Source organism: Amblyraja radiata, chromosome 38 (assembly GCF_010909765.2).
Source record: "Amblyraja radiata isolate CabotCenter1 chromosome 38, sAmbRad1.1.pri, whole genome shotgun sequence".
Taxonomy (NCBI): domain Eukaryota; kingdom Metazoa; phylum Chordata; class Chondrichthyes; order Rajiformes; family Rajidae; genus Amblyraja; species Amblyraja radiata.
In genome coordinates, this window is record NC_045993.1 from 7,019,862 (window position 1) to 7,037,831 (window position 17,970).

The window sequence follows — 17,970 nt, forward strand, 5'->3', positions numbered from 1 at the left end:
ACCCTCAGCTGTCCTGCCGCAGCCACTCTCGCCGCCGCCATCACTCTATCTCGCATGTAAACTACACCGTCTGTCCCTGCAGCCCTAAAGAAAGGTTCCGCCTACGGAGCCTGAACAGGGCAGCGAGCAGGTTCAACCCCTTGTACAGTACCGCCTGATGCCAGAAAAGCGATAATGGGGGAAATCAACCAGGGAGAGGGAAATTGATCAGGGAACTGAGTGCAAAAGGGGTGGATTAACCAGAGAGGCAATGTAAAAGGAAGAAAATTAGCCTGATTGACGAGAGCTGCAATTGGATCCGCCTTGACTTCACATTTTCATTTGTGAGCTGGTTTTATCTTCTTTAAACCTATTCAGTCACAGTGTGTCGATTTCAGTGCTTCTTACCGTCACACGTTTGATTTTAGTCGTGTTCGGGGTAATGGTTAAACTCTGGAGCTTCCCACTGGGTTGAGGAAATGTACCCACAGCTGCTATCATCTATCCTTCTAGCCACATATAATTATTCCTTCACCCTCCTGGACCTATTCTCAGCTCGCACTGACGTGCATGTTTCCCAAATGAAGTTGGCGTTCCAGGAGTTCTGCAGTAATTCAGCAGCAAAGTTTATTTCAAGGTTTTGAATTGCTCGCAGTCTGCAGTGCAAAACTTCCTCCCACGTGTTGGTCTGCTGGTCTCTGTGTTGTTAATCTTATGACAGATGGCATTCCATACCTGACAAAACCAATTTCTGATTGAAATCTGAAGTGCAAGGTCATTGAGATAAATATCAGGGGTGAGATTTTTTTAATATACGTAATTTGTTTCCACTGTGTGTTCTGAGAGTTGAAATCACCGTTTGTAAATCTAAAATCATCAACAGTAATACTTGGGTATTGGACTTTTTAGCAGCTGGGAAAAATATCTTGGCGTCTTCAGAGTTTTAGAAATGCAGCATGGAAACAGGCTCTTCAGGCCAACAAGACCATCTATCGCCCGTACACTTGTTCTATGCCTTACACTAGGGGCAATTTGCAGAAGCCAATTATCCTACAAACCCGCAGGTCTTTGGATTGTGGGAGGAAACCGGAGCACCCGGAGAAAACCCACGCGGTCACGGGTAGAATGTACATACTCCGTACAGACAGCGCCCGAGATCAGGATCGAACCCGAATCTCTGGCGTTGTGAGGCAGCAGTTTTCCTGCTGCGTCACTTTACTGCCCTGCATCCCTTGAACGTTGGAGATGGAGGTATCACTAATTCTAAAGTAAAGTTTTCATCAGGAAAGCTTTCACAGCGTCGCACAGCTGGATGTCAAATTGGAAGATCATTTACCGACTGCATTCTCTCGACTAACAGACGAGGTCCCAGTGGACCGAAGACCACAGAATATTGTCCTTTTATTTAAGAAGGGATATAGTTTAAGCAGGAAATTATAGTCCAGTAGATCATGTCAGTGGCAGGGAACAATTGAAGAGAATTCTTCGGGATAAGATTTACGTGTATTTGAAAGAGAATGAGTTAACTGGGAACTGTCAGCATAGCTTTGTCTGGGGCAGGTTATGTTTTACAAACCTTATTTAATATTTTGAGGAAGTGATGAAGGGGATTGCTAAGGATAGGGAGGTAGATGTTGTCTACATAGAATACAATAAGGCATTTGACAAGGTCGCTTAAGGTCCCGCGGTTTGGATTCAGAATTGGGTTACCCATAAAGGACAGAGGATAAAGGTGGAAGGGTATTATTATTCTGACCGAAGGGGGAAGATTTAATGGGAACCTAAGGGGTAACCTTTTTAAAGAAAGGGTGGTGGATGTATGGAACAAGCTGCCAGAGGCAGTAGTTGAGGCAGGTACTATCGGGTTTGGGGTCCTCCCGCTTCCCAAAGACGTGGGTATTAGGCTGGCCAGTGAAAATTGCCCCTAAATTGTAGTCAAAGGGAGAAGTTTGTTGGTACCATAACAACATTTAAATGTACTATATTGGCTTTGTAAAGACATTTAGACAGATGTACGGAGAGTAAAGTTTTAGAGGGATACGGGCCAGGTGGGAGTAGCATAGATGAAGCATTTTGGTCGGCATGGGCAGATTGGGCCGAAGGGCCCGGTTCATGCTCTATGACTCTGAGAACATGTAAACATGGACAGCATATGAAATCAGGATTCAGTTTGGGTCTCTGGCACTATGAGGTAGTGATTCTACTGGCTATTCCACCATGCTGTCCCTATGTGTTATTCTGAATTGTTCCATGTCAGCAATGAATAACGTTCCTATCCATTTTGAAATTGTTCAAAGCATTCCATTCTCTGTAACTCTTCCAGTATTCCTAGTGTCTTGTTTTTCCCCATTCCTGCATTATGAGGATTCTTTATTTTAAAGGTGACCTTTTGTTTCTCTATTTTTCTTTCTTCAGTTTAGGAAATCCTGGGAAGTCTACATCCAGACTAAGCTATTGATTACCTTTGATAACGAAATTATTCAGTATGAATATAAAAATCAAAACTGCAGATGCTGGAAATCTGAAACAAACACTGGAAAAAAATCACAGCAGTTCAGCAGCATCTGTTGGAGCAGTACATGGTTTTGGTCTATCATTTCTGAAGGGTCACAGACCCAAAACTTTGACAAGTTATTTTTCTCACAGATGCTGCCTGAGCTTCTGAAGTAAATCAAAATCGACTGTTTCATTTCAATCTTGTTCTTTCTTCGCCAGGCATGCATAAGACGCGGGTACACAAAATTGCTGGGGAAACACAGCGGGTGCAGCAGCATCTATGGAGCGAAGGAAATAGGCGACGTTTCGGGCCGAAACCCTTCTTCAGACTGATAGGGGGTGGGGAAAGAAAGAAGGACAAAGGGAGGAGGAGGAGGAGCCCGAGGGCGGGCGGATGGGAGGGTGGGAGGAGACAGCTAGAGGGTGAAGGAAGGGGAGGAGACAGCACGGGCTAGCCAAATTGGGAGAATTCAATGTTGATGCCATAGGGACGCAAGGACCCCAGACGGAATATGAGTTGCTGTTCCTCCAATTTCCGCTGTTGCTCACTCTGGCAATGGAGGAGACCCAGGACAGAGAGGTCGGATTGGGAATGGGAGGGGGAGTTGAAGTGCTGAGCCACCGGGAGGTCAGGTAGGTTATTGCGGACTGAGCGGAGGTGTTCGGCGAAACGGTCGCCCAACCTACGCTTGGTCTCACCGATGTAAATCAGCTGACATCTAGAGCAGCGGATGCAGTAGATGAGGTTGGAGGAGATACAGGTGAACCTTTGTCGCACCTGGAACGACTGCTTGGGACCTTGAATGGAGTCGAGGGGGGAGGTGAAGGGACAGGTGTTGCATTTCTTGCGGTTGCAACGGAAAGTGCCCGGGGAGGGGGTGGTGCGGGAGGGAAGGGAAGAATTGACGAGGGAGTTGCGGAGGGAGCGGTCTTTGCGGAAGGCAGACATGGGGGGAGATGGGAAGATGTGGCGAGTGGTGGGGTCACGTTGGAGGTGGCGGAGATGGCGGAGGATTATGTGTTGTATTTGCTGTATGTGTTGTAAGACGCGGCTTTGGTTCATAACAAACTAAGTCCACAACGGAGAATAATAAAGCTTCTTCCTTCTTAAGCCCTTTGCTCCTCTAGGGAGCAGAGGCCATTGACAAATGTCCTCCACCTCACTCGGTTGTTGGCAGTTCTTTCGAGATCTCCCCAGTTGAGCCCACTCTCAGACATTTCTGTCTGGACATCTCTTCTCCAGCTGTTCCTGGGGCGACCTCTTTTCCTTTTTCCTTGGGGATTCCATTTCAGGGCTTGCCGGGTAATGTTTGTGGCAGGTGTCCTGAGGGTGTGTCCAATCCAACTCCATTTTCTCCTTCGAATTTATACTCCTGGCTTGTTCTTTTCCACAGGTTCACATTGCTTACTTTCTCTCTCCATCAGATGTTAAGTATTCTCCAAAGGCAGGTGTTAATGAATGTTTGCAACCTGTTTGTAGTGTGTTTTGTTGTTATCCATGTCTCTGATCCATACAGCATCACCTGTTTCACATTTGAGTTGAAGATGCGTATTTTGGTGTTGATTGAAATGTGTTTTGGGCTCCCTATCTTCCTGAGCATGTTAAACACCGCCCTAGCCTTATTGATTCTACTTTTTATGTCTGCCTCTGCCCCTCCAGTGATGTCCACAACATTGCCTAGGTTTGTGAATGTTTCCTCTAGAGCAGTGCTGTGCATAAGGATAGGGTTGATGGTTTTGGAGTGGATCCTCATCACCTGTGTCTTTAATAAATATGCTTCAACCCAAAACTAATTTTAATGCTAAAATAAGTGATTAATCTGCTGCTATCAGCTCTCATCAGATGTTATTTGCTTTCTATCTACTACTTTCTATAATAATCCAATATTCTTGCAACTGATTTTCCTAATAATATGTATTACATTTTTGTTTAAGGTTCTGAAATCTTAAGGACAACAATATTAACTCATGACTATTATCTGATCTTTTGTACTGGTATACAAATGTCAGTTCTTTCCAATGCTGTCCCTTTCTTTGTTTACTTTAGTGTTTGTGTATGTATACAGCAGATTGCTATGCTTCGTAAGATTAAAACATTATGTGATGTTCCTTTTGTTTCCAGTAATAAAAAGGCATGGAAACTGGTGGTTTCTCGGTATGTGCCAATTATATAAGGAGGTATTGGCCAAAGATCCTATAGCGGAGCTATAAGATCTTTGGTATTGGCTGTGTACAAAACTTGTGAGCAGCAATGGTTTCAGTGGGTGGTGTGTCCTTGTAGTTGATTGGTGCAGCAAGGGGTGGGGGTGAGGGTGGAGATGGAGAGGTTGCAACTGATTGGCTTGATGCTAGGAGTGGAGATGTAGCGTCTGCAACTGACTGGAAAGTGAAAATGTCCCAATTGATCTAAAGCCAGAACTCTGAGGAATGAAGGGCGGCTAAATTAGAAACTTGAAAAGTCAGGTCTGTAATTTGCTTTTCACTTTAACCCTTTTGTTACTCATACTGAAATTTTCCATAATCAGAACATTATCAAAATCAATGAAATTGAGCAAGTTACAATTATAGTATTTTATTTTTCTTCCATCTTTAAACACCCCAAACATTATTCTCAAGGTTAAAATAAAAAAGCTTAAAAAAACTCAGTAAATCCGGTTGAGTTTTTTTCAGCATTTTCTGATTTCATAATTCAGATTTCTAGCATCTACAGTTTATTCTGGATTTTCTCAAGGTCATGAGCCATTGGAAAGAAAAAAAGACAAGAAGTAGAAGCAGGAGAGGTCATTCGTCACCTTGTGCCTCTTCGGTCATTCAATAAATATCATGATTGATCTTCTCACTCAGCGCACTTTCTGATACCAATCCCATATCCATTGATTCCCTTTGCATTTAAAAATCCATTGATCGCTGTCTTGACTGGTGGAGACCATGAGCCTAGTTCTAGATGGCCCAGCCAGACGAACCATAAACTCATGGAACATGAACATAAACATGGAACAATTGCAGCATGGTGCGCTGACAACAACCTGGCCCTTAACACCAAGAAGACCAAGGAGCTCTTTGACAATGTAGCCAATGTATATTTTTGAGCCAATGTTTGAGGTCATAGGAGGTTACAGATCTGAGTAAGTTGAAATTTCAATTTGAGTGATGGGCTTTTAAAGAGCACAGTTTCATGAGAATCATGATTTGTAGAAATATTATCCCACGAGGTAATAATAACTATTACTTTTCAGAACAAATGTAGTTTAAAATCCCATTGCAGGCAAATTGTGAGTTTTACACAACCATTTGAAGAATCTTCACATTGAAACTGCTGCGAAATGAAAAGACAAACTTTCCAAACGATAATAATGTACAGAAAATTGTCTTCAGAGTTAATCTACAATGCTGTAAATATGTAGGTCAGGCAGCATCCGTGGAAAGTGATTTTACAAATGCTATCTGATCTGCTAAGTGTTTCAAACATTTCCTGATAATATTTCAGATTTCCTGCATTTGTAATTTTTTGTTTTTTCACTTTTTGATGGATCTAAAATAAATTTGTAGCACACTTCTAAATTGGAAAGCTGGTGAAGATAACTCAAAGGTGTAATTTGGTTAGAGGTAAATTTTTCAAGAGTATCACTCTACAGTTCGAGTTAATAAGTACAAAGAGAAAAAGGAAAATTCTACCATAATGTAAACTAAGATCTGGAAAGCAAATGCTTGAAAAGGTAAGGAATACCATCACTATGGATGCAGCTATGTTCCAAGGTGGAACAGATTTATCCGTTTCTAATGCAACTGACCCAACAAAGAAATTGTGCACAATCTAGAAACAACATTCTCAATATGCTGAAATAGATATTGTAATCAAAGCTGCTAATTGTCAAACAGTCTTTGATCCTGTAAATCTTACATGTGTGTAATTCAAATAAAAACTGGTCATACATGATTGAAACTGTCAGTTAAGATGTACTGTTTTATTGTTATTATCGTGATCATAAATGCATTAATATTGTGATACTAAATCAGTGCATTGACTTTATTCGCTGATTTTTTTCTTTATAGAGACATCAATTTTGTTTTCTTTTAGTTGCTCATCAATAACTTTCCGCTTTCATCAGGCCGGGAGAAGGAAGGTTTACTGATTATTTATGACATTCAACTCCATTCGCAACTTCTTCAAAAATTATTGGTTTGAGCTGACAAGTTTTCCCTGCCATATAAGGCCAGACCAATGATCACCAATAAAAAGAAAAGATAAACCCATAGCTCTTCAGGACATTTTAGCAGTGCCATCATTGACCAGATGTCCACCATCATCAACACTTTGAGATCACTAATAGGAGGCTTTAAAAGATTATTAAATAGACCAGCATATTGCCTACACTACTGCCACACAGCAGCTACAGTATGTAATAACTATGGAATTCACTGCAACGATTCAGCTCAACAATACTTCCCAGCCATGCAATCTTTCACACCTAAAATGTAATGAATATATAGTTGGCTTCACATTATGCACAATCTAAACTTGGACTTGCAAAATGACACGTTTTATGGCTATATGGCGCAGCGAATCATCGGGACAGAGCTACCAGCCTTGGAGGGCATCTACCACACGCGGTGCCTCAGGAAGGCCCTCAGCATCCATAAGGACTCATCACACCCCTGCCACGGTCTGTTTCAACTACTTCCCTCCGGCAGACGTTACAAGGCCTTCTACGCCCAAACCTCCAGACTCAGGAACAGTTTTATCCCAAGAGCTATAGCGGCTCTGAACCGGCCCTAATGAGTGCCCCCCCACCCACGCCCTTTGGACAGTCTCCCTCAGATGGTCACGTCAATCAATTCAGCTTGTTTATTTATGTATTGTATTTATTTACCTTTCTTGTACATCAGTGGAGCTGCACACTAAATCTCGTTGCACTGACGTGCAATGACAATAAAAGATATATTATTATTATTATATTATTATTATTATTATATGTTAGTAGCAATAAATGTTCTTATTCACAACAATGGGTAGCAAAATGAGTATTGGAAAACAAGGTAATGGGAACAATGACAGTCCTTTAACATAATTATTTTAGAGCTTTGGAATTGCCTATCTATTATTTTAGTCCACAAGTATCTAGCCTCTAACTTTCGAACATCACATGGTTTACTGACGCCAATTACTGGCAGGTTTCTAGCTACTTATCTGGTTAAATACAGAAGAGCACTAAATGTAGGGTTATCAAGAACCTAGTGAAAATAATCCAAATCTAGTCAGGTACCCCCTCCGCTTTCTATTTTTAACCCAAGTTTATGGACAATCATTAATTACCCTGAATTTCATTTGTAAGGCTTTTCAGTAAAATCAAAAGTTTTACTGACCATTGATAAACACCTGAAATTATTGACAACTATAATTACATCATGTGATTGTGATGAAACAGAGCAAGTTTTATGATTCAAGCAGTATATGATAAGGGGCCATTTGCGTGCAGCTTGGTCCAGCAAACTTATGCTCACTTTGAACTCAGTTGATTTGGTCCATTCAAACCAATTTGCTGGGAATTGTTAAGTGAAAGCAGAGTTTTAACATTATAGTCATCTGTACTGGATTTAATCCGAGATTTCTGATTGAATGTGCGTTGTTTCATCACGTTATTTTCTTCTATTCGCCTCTATTCTTTTGGTAAGTTGATTTCCTATATTCCCTCTCCAATCCTGATCCTGCATTGCTCAGTATCAACTGCCACCTACAGCAAAAGAAGGTGAAATGCTGCTGGTCTCAATCTGATCCGAGCCAGAATGATTCATTATACCGTGTCCACGTGCTGCATGTGTAAGGTATTAGATCACCTGCACGAGATGTTTTGGTATAGCAGCAGTGAGATCACCAAGATATATAAAGAAGGCTTTGGAATAAAAAAACTGTTCTAAAATTATGTCGCACAATGTACCACAAAATGGTAGTCAATGTTAAACTATTCATTGTACGAGTAAATTATTGTTATAAGAAAATGACAGAAGCCTCTTTCTTACAGCAGCTGGCTTGGAAAAGGGAAATAGGTTTAACAAATTTAGCCCAAAATAAAGTCTTTGCTACTTAGTGCAGTGATCAAATGAAAAATTGTTATGAACATTTCAAACTAGCTCTATTAAATGCAGCCACGAATCAAGAACTTCCTCTGACATCAATTTAAAAGCCCAAGGACAAATGGTATGGAGATGCAATGCATGACTAAAGTACTTGGGTCATTGTGTGTTAAGTCACAGATCCTATTGTATAATTGAACAGGTTTAAGAGGTTGATGGTCTTGCTTCCTTTCTATGTTAGTAACTATACAAATGTGCTACTTTGGATATTTGCAAAGCTGATACTTAATTTAAGTGGTGGGGGAAGGGTGTGGAATGTTCTCATATGATAGCTATTAACAACTGCAGATTTTCTGTTACAATTGGCTATCACACTCTACCCATCCATTAAGCACTCTTACCGAGATTATGTATCAGCCATCCCTTTCTATTCCTAATACTTTCCTATTAAGTTCTCTTATTCTTGAACCACTTTTTGAGAATAACCTAGTTTTGCAGCAACAGTCGTTCATCAGTGGTCTGTATCGAAACTCATAACTTGAAAACTATAATTCAGTTACAATGCTCACCAACACTTTCTACCAAATATACTATACTTCCTGTTAAATTCTTGCACATCTAATGCCACAAACTGCACATTTCATGGGAAGGGCCCTCAGTAATAATCTTGTTCACCTTGTTTTTGTATTGAAAAGAAACTCAGCATCCTAGAAAATGGATTCCTTGCATCTTTGGTGAGCTAAAGGGGAATTACATTTTGCCCTAATACTAAATGTGAAGTACAAAGAAAGTGAACTGTGACATTCTCACTTCAAGAAATCGCAATTGTAATTTTATCCGATTTCTAAGCATTGGAAGCCAGTTTGCTTATTCACAGATAGTAGCCGTTGCCTGAGTTCACAGCTACAAATCTGATTTGTGCATTGCCTATTGTGAAGCAGGTTGATACTGTTAAAGAAAAAACGAATGCAATGGGTGGAGGGGAGGGTGTTGAAAGTATAGAGGGAGGGGGACAGTTAAATGGCACTATGTTGGGTTATGGTGCCCCACAGAGGTGTGGCCAAAGCAAGCTTCATGCCACAATCAAACCTTCACAGCAGTCATCAGACCTATAAATCATTTATATGATTTATGACTCCCATGGCTATCTGGACTACACTTCTTCCCACCCTGCTTCCTGTAAGGACTCTATTCCCTACTCCCAATTCCTCCGTCTACGCCGCACCTGTACCCAGGATGAGGTGTTCCAAACCAGGGCATCGGAGATGTCCTCATTCTTTAGGGAGCGGGGGTTCCCCTCTTCTACTATAGATGAGGCTCTCACCAGGGTCTCCTCTATATCCCGTAGCTCCCCTCTCACTCCCCATCCCCCCCCCACTCGTAACAAGGACAGAGCCCCCCTTATCCTCACCTACCACCCCACCAGCCGTCACATACAACAGATAATCCTCCGACATTTTCAACACCTCCAAAGGGATCCCACCACTGGCCACATCTTCCCATCTCCTCCCCTTTCGGCTTTCCGTAGAGACCATTCCCTCCGTAACTCCCTGGTCAATTCGCCTCTTCCCGACCAAACCACCCCCTCCCCTGGTACTTTCCCTGGCACCCGCAGGAAATGCTACACTTGTCGCTTTACCTCCCCCCTTGACTCCATCCAAGGACCAAAGCAGTCTTTCCAGGTGTGGCAGAGGTTCACCTGCGCCTCCTCCAACCTCATCTATTGCATCCCCTGCTCTATATCGGTGAGACCAAGCGTAGGCTTGACGACCGCTTCGCCCAACACCTCCGCTCGGTTCGCACTAACCAACCTGATCTCACGGTGGCCCAGCACTTCAACTCCCCCTCCCATTCCGAATCCGACCTTTCTGTCCTGGGCCTTCTCCATGGCCTGAGTGAGTCCCACCGCAATCGGAGGAGCAGTACCTCATATTTCGCTTGGGCAGATTACACCCCAGCAGTATGAACATTGACTTCTTCAATTTCAGGTGGTGGCATCCAATCCCACTGATTCAGACCTCCTAATCACATGTGACAATAAAGTATTCCATTCCATTCCAATTAGGGTTTAATAACCATTTCTGTGAAGCACCCTGTTTGCATGTATATGCTGATGCTGTTTTCTTCTTGACAGACAATGGGTGCCCAAGAAAATGCAACAATCTAAAAGGTATTGCTAACAAAAAATGTTACAATGATTGCTTAAACATTTTGCAATGCCAAACATTAATACCAGGTCCAATGGAAAGAGGAATCCTAATAGTTACACCTGAATTTAGAAAGAAACAAAATTGCTAAAAATTATGTAAATTTGTTTGTTCAGATTGTTCAGAAGGCTCTGGGGAGGAAGACAAATTGTGATGAAATGTCTTTATGCAAAATATTAATCTATTTCCACTGATGCTTCCTGCCCTGTTTTCCAGCAATTACTGTTTTTATATCTTAAACATTAAAGTTGCATTGAGAGTTTGGATAATGTAGTACCATTACATAAAAGTACAGTTAGATATAAAGGTACTGATTGCTAATCACTCAAGATCTTTCCTCTCTTCCACTTGAGCTCCCTCACACCTTTCAAGCTCCCTTCCCCTCCACTCTGACATTCTGTCCAGGTTCTCCCCTCTACCCAAGCTTCCTGTTCCAGAGGGATCTCCACCACCAACCTTTACCTCTTCCCACAGATATAATATTGCAGTCTTTGGCCTCTCTCTTTCTCTCTCTCGCCTCCTCCCAACCATCCTTTTCCTCCCTCCAAAAACACAGAACTCTTCAATAGCTTTCCACCTTCCCCTCTTTCCTCTCTTCTCCTCTGCTCTCCTAGTTCTCCACCTCCTCTCTCAATATTTTCGAGATTCTCAAAGTCTCCAACTTCTACTACCCCAAATTCCTGGACTCTTTCTACCGACCCTCCCAACATCAGAAGCACTCATCTGCTATATATATGACACCTTTTCAACATTAATATCTCCTACACCCACTTCCATCCATCCAGACCTCAATGCCCCTACTATCATGTGATAGGGGCAGAATTAGGCCATTCGGCCCATCAAGTCTACTCCAACATTCAATCGTGGCTGATCTATCACTTCCTCCTTCCCCCATTCTCCTGCCTTCTCCCCATCAAGAATCTATCTATTTCTGCTTTGAAAATATCAATTGACTGGACCTCCACTGCCTTCTGTGGCAAAGACTTCCACAGATTCACCACCCTCTGACTAAAGAAATTCCTCCTCGTCTCCTTCTTAAAGGTCCCCAGAGGTAGGATAGTGTTACTGTGCGGGGATCGCTGGTCGGTGCGGACTCGGTGGGCCGAAGGGCCTGTTTCCACGCTGTATAAAAACTAAACAAAATAAAGCCACCCCCACCAATTCATACCTCAGCATGTCCCACATTGGAAGCCAACCTCAGCCATTCCTCCCTCTCCCCGGGCTCTCTCCCGCGCGGCGCCCGCGCGCCCGCCCATCCGTTCAAGCGCCAACGGTTTCCTCGTGGCCGCCCGCCCTCGCCTCGCGCCAAACGGCCACGGCCTCCGCTCCGGGCGTCGAGCAGCGGCCATGAAGCCCGGCAACAGGTACAAAAAACAACCCATGTGGACACCACCGAAGGAGCACGGACGTGAGCGGGGGTCTGTAGACGGCGGATTGTGTCGATGATGGTGGGGGTTGGGGGGGGAGGGAAGGAGTGGGACTAAAGGAGGTTGTGGGGGTTGGAAGTGGAAGTACCTGTAGTGGGTGTGTTGGAAGGGGTGGGTGTGAGGGAAACGGAGGGAGGGGGTGAGAGGGAAGGAGTGAGGATGAGAGGGGAGGAGTGGGTGAGAGCAAAGATCTTTGGGTGAGATCAGGAGTGGTGGGGGGGGGGGTTATGAGGGCAGGAGTGGGGGGGGGGGGGGGTTGAGGGAAGGGGTGGGGAAGAAGGGGGTGTGAGGGAAGGCGTGGGGCTAATGGAAGGAGTGGGTGCGAGGGAATTACGTGGGGTGGTGAGGGAAGGAGTGGTGGGGTGGAAGGAATGGAGGTGAGGAAAGGAATGGGGGTGGAAGCTGGGGGTTGGAAGGAGTGGGTGAGAGAAGGAGTGGGGTGGGAGGAGTGGAAGTTATGGGGGGTGTAAGGAATGGTGTAAGGGAAGCTGTGGGGGTGGACGGAGTGGAAAGAGTGTGGGGTGAGGGAAGCAGTGGGGGTGAGGGAAGGAGTGGAGGGTGGAAGGAGTGGGTAAGGCAAGGGGTGAGATTGAGGATGGATAGGATCAGGTGAGGGTGCATGTGGTGGTGTGGGTGGGTCAGTTATGGATGGTTACACCTGTGCATGGCATGGATCAACATCCTTAGGGAAATTGGGATGAGGATTGAATGGATCAAGTAAGAAATTGGGATGAGAATGGTTGAGTTGGGTGGGAAATTGGGCTGAGGGTGGATGGGCTGGGTGGGAAAGTGGGGTACCAGTGTGTGGGCCGGTGGGAAAGTGAGGTAAGGGTAGAAGGGCCAGCTAGGAAGGCGGAGGGTTGGGATATGGGTGGATGGGGTAAGAGTAAATGGGCCAGGTGGGATGTTGGGTGAAGATGGATGTGATGTGGGTGCAATGAGGTAATGGTGGGATGGGATGGGTGGTAAAGTGAGATGAGAGTGGATGGGGTGGATAATGTGTAAGGTGAGATGAGCATGGAAGGGGTTGAGGGAGGAGATCAAGATGCATGGCTTGGGATGGTGGTTGAGGCTGGGATTTGATCATGTCTGCAGGGATTCAAAATGTGGGGTTGGTTGATGCTGGTGAGGGATGGGTGACAGAAGGGTTGGAAGTACTGTGCCTTGGAAAGTAGATGGATGATAGGATGGTGTGTCACAAGATGGATGTTGAACCTTCAGGATTTCCAAATAATTGGATAGTTTGCTATCACGGTTTTACTTCATGTCAAATGCAATTGTAGACCAATTGCAATTGGCAACAACACTTCCTCCTTGATAACCATTCAACACAGTGGCACGTCAAGGCTGTGTGCTCAGCCCCCTGCTCTACTCATTCTGTACCCATGACTGTAGCCAGACCAATTCCATAACAATTCCATATTTAAATTTGCCAATGACACCACCATGGTTGGATGAATTACAGACAATAATGAATCAGTATAGGAGGGAGATCAATTGTCTGATTGAATAGTGCCAGAACAACAACCTTGCTCAACGTTAGTAAAATCAAGGACCTGATTGTTGATTGTAGAAGAAGAAGCCTGAGCATCGATGAACATGCCCTCATCGACGGATCGGTGGTGAAGGCACTCAAGCAAGTTCCTGGGCTATCCTGGACCCCGCAATTGATGTAATCATAAAAAAGTCCATCAATGCCTCTACCTCCTTAGAATATTGAGATTTGGTATGTCAACAAATGCTCTCTTAAACATCAACAGGGGTAGGGGAGAGAGCATATTGACTGGTTGCATAACAGCCTGGTTCGGCAACTCGAACATTCCGGAACAAGTGGTGAACACTGCTTGTTCCATCACAGGTACTGACTCCACCATTGAAGGGATCTAAAGGAGGCGTTGCCTCAAAAAAGCTGCCAGCATCATCAAGGACCCACACCACCTTGGCCATGTTCTCATTTCACTCCTGCCATCGGGAAGAAGGTTTAGGAGATGGAAAACTATAACATTCAGGTTCAGGAACAGCTTCTTGCCACCAACCATCAGGCTATTGAAAACTATGAATTCAACTAAACTATGAACTGCCTTGGTTGCACTGGGGACTTTGAGCTTTGTATTTGTTTTGCGCAATATTGTATTTTTTATTTATTTAACATTTTTCTTTGTTTAGTATATAATCTATTGAGTACTGTGTTTACAAACCACTTGTGCTGCTGCAAGTAAGAATTTCATTGATCCGTTTTGGTACATTTGACAATAATACTCTTGACTTGCTTCTCTTGCTGCCTCATACTGATACTGACAGAGACCTAGGATTAATCCTGACCTTGTGTGCTGTCTGCGTGTAGTTTGCATGTTCTTTATTGACTGCGGCTTTCCTCTGGGTACTCTGAGGTCTCCTCCAATATCCCAAAAACCTGCGGTTACTAATGATGCAAATATTTTTGGATTGTTTTTAATGAATTCCGTCATCAAGTTTTGAACTCCTTCACATCAAGTGCTGGTTTATTGCTTATTAATTGTGCAAAAATGGACACAGCAATCAAAAAACGAATACATTTTATTACTAATAATTGACATGTTCTCTTTTGATTTGATCCTCAGAAGAAATTTTGGATTAAAGCAACCCTGAAAATCAACTAGTGTTTATATGGGTATGTGTGAAGTGGATTTTAGAACCATACAAAAAAAGGTCCATTAGTCTACCAATCCTTTGTCAACAATCAACTATCTGTTTACACTAACCATAGTCTCCCTACATTCTGTAAACAGTCTGAAGAAGGGTTTTGGCCCAAAACGTTGCCTATTTCCTTCGCTCCTTAGATGCTGCCTCACCCGCTGAGTTTCTCCAGCATTTTGTCTACCTTCTGTAAACTCCCCCCAGTTTGTATTATTTACCTGCCCACTAGGGGGCAATCTCCAGTAGCCAATAAACTGTCTCCAAGTGAGCTGTACGTCTTTTGAATGGAGGAAGAAACAGGAGTACCCACTGGAAAACCACACAGTCAATAGGGAACATACAAACTCCACCAGAGGCCAGGATTAAATCTGGGCCTCTGGCAATATGAGGCAAGAGCTCCACTAGTTGCGCCCCTGTGCAATTTTAAAGATCTTAAAATTGTTCCATTGTTTCACTGAAGGAGATAGGCTAAAGATACTTGTAGTTGGTTCCTTTTCCATCAACAAAGATTATTAGTAACCTGGCTAAACCAATACATTGAAAGAATGAATGCATTCCTTAAGTGATTGTCATGAAGTTGAACATTTTATTGCCAATGAACTCCATACAAATGCATTATCTTTACCACTGAAAACTAGCTCTTGAAAATATGTATCCAGGAAAATCAAAATATTATGACTTAGCTCAAGTCTCTTGATGTTCCACAAGCAATACAGTCTAGCTTTGTTTTTGTGGACTTCTTTATAACGATTTTCGGTTACAGCAGATGAAATCTGTTGTAACCGAGGCGTTCGATCGTATCGGGAACCAAAGACAGACAGAGTGACCGCTGGGTGGTTGGAGTGAATCTTGTTTCAGTCAGTGGTTATCTTTTCTGTTTAATGTGTGTCTTATTTAGTGTATGTTTAATTTAGTGTATGTTTATCCAATACTGTACATATTTACCCTCCTTGCTCAGTTATAGTGGACAAATAGGAATAATGGACACTCCCCCTCCCCACTCCCTGATCCCCTAGATCCATTATATTGAGGGGTATTTGTAATAACAATGGGTTTTTTACCTTCATTTAGGCATGCAGAGACATCTCTTATGATGTCTTCTCTACTGCATCGTAAAGATCAAGCTGATGGCAGTGTCGACAGCAATAGCAAAAAAAGCAGGTATGATGCAGGAAAGGCTTTTGAGGCGAGTTATGTTAAGAAGGTGTCCATGTATTTTGTTCAAATGGAAATTTGAAACAAATTTGTTCAGTAGAAAATAAGACTAACTAATCTGATTAATGTCTAGTGATGAACATGGAATAATACATTTATGTGTAAAAGACAATAAATTGCCAGTCAATTCTTTTGAAAACATTGATCCACATTTCTTTACATACCCACATTTGAATTTAATCTTTATAACTAATGAGTCTATTCAGACTGGTTGGAATAGTCTTTCTGGTCTTTTTAATTTGTGCATTAAAGCAGAAGAAAATTCAATGATAAAACACATTGTATAGCCAAATACATTTTATTCTGCTGGGCATGCTATTCTATTTTGACATCCAGTCCTTTCTCAGTGTTCCCTAATTCTAGCTTTACCGATTGGCATAGAAGATAATTATTGGAACATATTTGAGTTCCTCTTTTTTTATTGAATCTATTTTAAATTTGGGCCTAAAAATTATTCGGCCCCATGCCCCCAAATACACTGGATTGCACAAATTAAAACATATTTAGATGGCATTAACCAATTTTGCACATATTTTCAAGTGAGTTCGCATCATTCTAAGACCATGTATAAATTGTAGGATGAAATTCAAAAATATGCAACTGAGTTGCAAACAAAGTAGAAGGAAAGGGGGAGAATTTTATCACCTTTGCCTCTAATCTCCACCCTGCCCTCAAATTCACATGGACTGCTTCTGACACATCACACTGCCTCGGAAAGCGGCAAACATAAAATCAAGGAGCACTCACACCTTGGTCATTCTCTCTTTTCTCCTCTCCACAGTCAAGACTGCACTGTTCGCAATCAACATTTCGTTTATTTTTATACTAAGCAGTCCCTGGAATATGATGGCACAGCGGTAAAATAAAATAATTGGGTGTTGCAATTAAAGAAAGAAGCCATGGTACAACATTCATTTGGAATGAACGTACAAGTGATAGATTATCTTTTATTGATATAGGAAGAAATTTGGTGCAACTGCTCCACCATTTATTGATTACCTGAAAGAGATACTGCGTCGATACCCCGATGGAGGCCAGATCCTTAAGGTAAATGCTCTTTATATTTTATTCTACCCAGTAATAGACAATTACTACTCCTATCATTTTTCATATGTGACTGTGACCTTAACATATGTTGATCTAGTCTCAATGTGGAATTCCCTGCCACAGAGGGCAGTGGAGGCCAAGTCACTGGATGGATTTAAGAGAGAGTTAGATAGAGCTCTAGGGGCTAGTGGAATCAAGAGATATGGGGAGGAGGCAGGTATGGGTTATTGATTGGGGACGATCAGCCATGATCACAATGAATGGCGGTGCTGGCTCGAAGGGCCGAATGGCCTCCTCCTGCACCTATTTTCTATGTTTCTATGTCATTATTGTGATCCAGCATAGTAAATTATAAATTAATTGGAGACAATGGAATGGAGCACTGAAGGAATGGGACTTATCCATGTAGTTAATATTGTTCTATGATTTATTTCTCAGGAATTACTTCAAAATGCGGATGATGCAGAAGCCAATGAGGTGGTGTTTATATTTGATGAAAGAATTTATGGGTCAACATCTTTGTTTATGAAAGATCTTAAGAAGTTTCAAGGTATGTGAATTCCAGATGTTAAACTAATGAAAAGCAAGAAAAATCCTAAAGCGAATTTTGATTTTATTTTCAGGGCAACATATAAGATCAAACAAAATGGCAATTAAAAGGTACAGCCCTACAAAGGTACATGTAGGGTAGCATTCTAATTTTGTCAACATAAGACAAGTTGGTATTTCTGAGGGGTTGGACAGGCTAGATGCAGGAAGATTATTCCCGATGTTGGGGAAGTCCAGAACTAGGGGTCACAGTTTAAGGATAAGAGGGAAGTCTTTTAGGACCGGGATGAGAAAATATTTTT

The 17,970-nt window shown here is 42.6% G+C and overlaps 1 protein-coding gene and 1 long non-coding RNA gene across 3 annotated transcripts in view; one reads left to right on the top strand and one right to left on the bottom strand.

Moving 5' to 3' along the window:
• LOC116967015 (branched-chain-amino-acid aminotransferase, cytosolic-like) overlaps nt 1-372 on the bottom strand; it is a 23,592-nt gene extending 23,220 nt beyond the window's left edge. Inside the window, exon 1 of the mRNA XM_033013444.1 lies at nt 3-372. Within this exon, the coding sequence (XP_032869335.1) occupies nt 3-56 (54 nt within the window). The 5' untranslated portion in view covers nt 57-372. The remainder of the gene's footprint in view (nt 1-2) is intronic.
• The window catches only part of LOC116967016, a 20,671-nt gene extending 4,652 nt beyond the window's left edge, over nt 1-16,019 (top strand). Inside the window, exons 2-3 of one of the 2 annotated variants that reach the window (XR_004410117.1) lie at nt 10,682-10,717; nt 14,782-14,822. This is a non-coding gene — a long non-coding RNA (uncharacterized LOC116967016). Of the gene's footprint in view, nt 1-10,681; nt 10,718-14,781; nt 14,823-15,928 lie in introns of those variants that run through there. The other variant, XR_004410118.1, reaches the window with a different exon arrangement.
• The last annotated feature ends 1,951 nt before the right edge of the window (nt 16,020-17,970 follow it).